The following is a 4,418-nucleotide window of genomic DNA, read 5'->3' on the forward strand; positions in this document are numbered from 1 at the left end:
TAAGTGTATTCACTGAGCTGATGATCTGAATGAGAGAGAGAGAGAGAGATGCAGAGCGTGTGCAGAGCAGGGCGAGGCCAGGAACAGGATAAAAAACACTGCTTTAGAACATTGATTTTGAAACCTGTGAATCCATTAGAATCGTTAGAAGACAGAATTGCGATTCACATATGAATAGATTTTTACGTGCACCCCTAGTTTTCTCTTCCTCTTCTCTAAAGCAGCGCAGCATTGGCCTCGCCCCCTTAGCTGCCTTTTCCCGGGGGCGGGGTTTATGTAAAATTCTGGGTTCTTGACGTAACGGACCCGGGAAGTAACTCGTTGTAGTCCCTTACCAGTCATTTTTGTAGGCATTAAACTGCCAGAATTTTAAAAGACGATATCTCCGTTTGCATTGAACTTTCAGCGCCGTAACTTTGCAGATATTGTTTATGATTAAACAGCAACATTACACACTAACATTAAAAAAGTGAAATCGCAATCAACCACCCCTTTAAAAGTGCAACACTGAAGTCATTAAAAAATAGTATGCAGTATACTGTAGATATTGTGCAGTATGCTGAACATCTCAAATCATAATATTTACATTATAAATGTATTTACTTTCACTTCTGATCAATTTAATGCTTCCTTGCTAAATTCATGTATTATTTTTTTTTTTTTAATCATGACACCAAACTTTTGTACAGTAGAATATGTGTCAAATGTATTTATATATGTTTTATATTTAATATAATGACAGCTATAAATTCATATAAACACTTTTGTTGGAAAATACTACTGATTTCTGTTTAGTTTTCAACCCAATTTAACTTAAGGGCATAAGACATTTACATTATGTAAATGATTAATAAATAAATAAACTACAATAAATACAATTATTATTATTGTTGTTGTTTTAATTATATATACAGTATATATTTTTTTTATTGCATAGTATATTTAATAGAATAGTTTTATTATATTTACTTATTTAGTAAATAAATAATTTAAAATAAATATTTAATCATTTAATTATTTCTAAAGTGAGGGTGAAAAAAACTAAATTAATTACAATAATAATAATAATAATTTAAGAAAAATGAGAGGCATCAGATTTACTTGCTTTCTGGGTTATTACCAATTTTTAAATAATTTGTTTTTTTAATTATTATGATATTTTAATTATATGTTAAATTATGTATTTATTTAGTACATAGTATACTTAATAGAATATGATTTAGTATATTTATTTATTAGTAAAAAAGTATTTAATAAATAATATCAATGCACACATAATAATATTAAATATTATTATTATTATTGTTGTTGTTGTTATTATTAATATTATTATTTATTAATAGAGCATTACACTAACAAGTTGTAACATCACCATAGTGACATATTAAAACAACAAGATTTAAATATAAATCAAAACAATGTTTGCAAAGTCATTTAAATACCGAACTCTTAAAGGTACAGCAGCAAAAACAGCCTGTTTCATTCTAAAGAGAGGGTGAACAATGGACCTGGAAAATTAAATTATGACTATTTTTCACACGAAAACCATGACTACAATTATAAGTGGACTAAAATGTTACAAGCCGGTAGAATATGGCCATGTAAAACAAGAGCTTCTGATGAATTGAGTATTTATTTTTGTTGCAACATTATGGTTCACACTAAAGCATGATTAAGCATGATCAAATCCCTATTGCATGGGCTAGATAAAAAAAACAAAACAAAATAATAATGGCTTCTGTAATGCACGACTGCGTAACACGGCGATGCATACCTCGATAGCAGAAAGCATCGAACCGCGTGCTCCCGTTGTTCAGTTCTGTCGGTGAAACCGTTCGGACGCCTGGTTCTCCAGCGGGACAGTCCGAGCTCAGCGAGCTGACGGAAAACCTCACGCTCCCGTCAGACAGCCAGGCCGGCTCGCAGTGGTCCAGCCCAGAGCTCCAGGCCAGATAGAGCTGACCGACGGTCGCCAGCCGGCCGCCCAGAGACGCGCAGTGAGCCGAGGCTTCGACGTGAGTCAGTCGGTCAGGAACATCGGCGGGAAACACTTCACCTGCAGAAACACAGGACGGAAACAGCTGCAACTGCACTTCGGCTGGAGCTGAATTCATGGCACAACACTGGGGAGTTTATAATAAATGTTACAAAACAGCATCATGCATCAAACAGCATCATCAAAAGCCCGTTACATTTATTTCTATTACACGTGAAAGCGTCTCACCATTATTCATCCATACATTACAACATGATAATTTTGGTAAATGATTAAAAATGCATTTTTTTAAAAACAGTTATGAATAATTCATATGTTGTGACTAACAGCTCCAGATACATTTCTGTGATGTTACTGTAATAGTTCATAAAAAAAATATAGAAGTTTTGGTAACTTGTCAGAAAGTTAATAAAATACTAAATATGATACTTTTTATGAAAAATGTTCAAATTTTCATCACTACTAATTGCTTTCAGAATTACTGTCGATTTTTCTGTACTTACATAATCAAATAAAATGTATTGTTATTATTTTACTACTTTAATTACATATTATGTATTAATATCATACATTACGCTATTTTTAAATTTAAATGTATTTAGTGCATTGTATGCATAATAGTGTATTATTTAGTTTATGTATTTATTTAGTAAATAACAAATACTGAATACATAACATTAAAACATAAAATACAATTAATGTAACAAATAATAATAATATTTATTTATTTATTTATTGAAAAATCAGCTGTAACCCTGGAAGAAATAATAATAATAATAATCTATTATACTTTTTATGAAAAATGCATCATTGAATATTGAAAATTTTAGACAGATTTAAGAAAAAGAATTGCTTTCAGGGCTACTGCAGATTCTTCTCTAAATAAATAAACAAATAAATAATAAATGAAATTTATTAAGTACATAGCATGATTAATAGTATATTATTTAATTACATATTTATTTAGTAAATAATAAAAACATAATAAAAACATAATATACAATTAATATAACAAATAATAATAATTATTATTATTATTGTTGTTGTTGTTGTTGTTATTTATTTAGAGAAAAATCATTGGTAACCCTGAAAGCAATAATAATAATTAAAATTTTAAATTAAATTAAATTAAATTAAACGTTTCAATCCACAACCAAGCAGAATATTACTACTATTATTAATATAACAGTTCATTATGGTTTGAAACATTTGATTGATCCCATTTTTCCATGTTCCATGTTTTCCGGAATCTTACCTTGCATGTCATTGGCAAAACAGTAAACGTCAAACAATTCCAAAGGGTCCCGTTTCCCATAATTCCTCACGCCTTGAGAAAACTCCGCGTGTCCATAGCAACCGAGCTCGGGTCTCTGTACGGGATACCTGCGGAGAGGAGGCGGGTGTGAAATCAGACGAAACATCTGCACTGTGGGAACTGGCTGAATCCAGATATCTGTATGTAAATAAATCTGTGTTGTTATGGAAACGCTAATAAATAATTTCACCGCAATATTATAACAGGATCCTTATAATAGCTGGAGGTGAAGGGTGTCTGTCTGCTCACGGCTGGAGTTTAATACTATAGCAATCACAGCATATCTTTCAGTGTTGGTGAAGTTCACAAATGCCTGAAGCAGACCTTCAAGAAGAACCTCACAAAATGTGCTTCATGTGTGTAAACTCATTACAAAAAAAAAATTATATTAATACATAATATTTATACAATTCTTTTAAAATTAACCTAGAAGAACCTCACAAAATGTGCTTCATGTGTGTAGACTCATTACAAAAAAAAAATTATATTAATACATAATATTTATACAATTCTTTTAAAATTAACCTTAAATTTATTTTAAATTATTAGTAATAATAATAATTATTACTATTATTATTATTGTTATATTCATTGTGTAATGTATAATATTAATACATTAAATAATAATAATTGTATTTATTTCTTATATTATTTATTTACATAAATCTATGAATTAATATTATGTATTTAATATTTATTATTTACTAAATAAATAAACATACTAAATAATATAATATTAAGTATATCATGCACTAAATAAATATGTTAATAATTTTCAAATGCTCAAGCAAACCTTCAGGAACAACCTTACAAACTGAGTTTAATTTGTGCAGACCCATAACTAGAACATCATTCATAAAAGATTAATATTCATGTATAATATAATATTAATTAATTATTATTTCAGAATTGGTATTCTTATATTAAATGATTATTTTAATTATTACTCGTTAAAATTGTGTTCTGGGTTACAATCAAGTTTGCCTCAGTTTGTAAAAAAACAAATATAATTTGTTTTAACATTCTATTACACTCTCTAGACCAGGGTTCCTCAATTAGTTTTCGCCGAGGGCCGAATTCTGCCAACAATACCAAGCCAAGGGCCAC

At 29.5% G+C, this 4,418-nt stretch overlaps 1 protein-coding gene across 1 annotated transcript in view; it reads right to left on the minus strand.

The window, feature by feature from the left end:
* LOC107660387 (neurocan core protein-like) overlaps nt 1–4,418 on the minus strand; it is a 72,915-nt gene that overhangs the window by 35,011 nt on the left and 33,486 nt on the right. Inside the window, exons 5-6 of the mRNA XM_016449668.1 lie at nt 3,252–3,379; nt 1,775–2,056 (exon numbers count right to left, since the gene is read on the minus strand). Of these exons, the coding sequence (XP_016305154.1) occupies nt 1,775–2,056; nt 3,252–3,379 (410 nt within the window). The remainder of the gene's footprint in view (nt 1–1,774; nt 2,057–3,251; nt 3,380–4,418) is intronic.

Source organism: Sinocyclocheilus anshuiensis, unplaced genomic scaffold, assembly GCF_001515605.1.
Source record: "Sinocyclocheilus anshuiensis isolate Anshui unplaced genomic scaffold, SAMN03320099.WGS_v1.1 scaffold1433, whole genome shotgun sequence".
Classification (NCBI taxonomy): Eukaryota; Metazoa; Chordata; class Actinopteri; order Cypriniformes; family Cyprinidae; genus Sinocyclocheilus; species Sinocyclocheilus anshuiensis.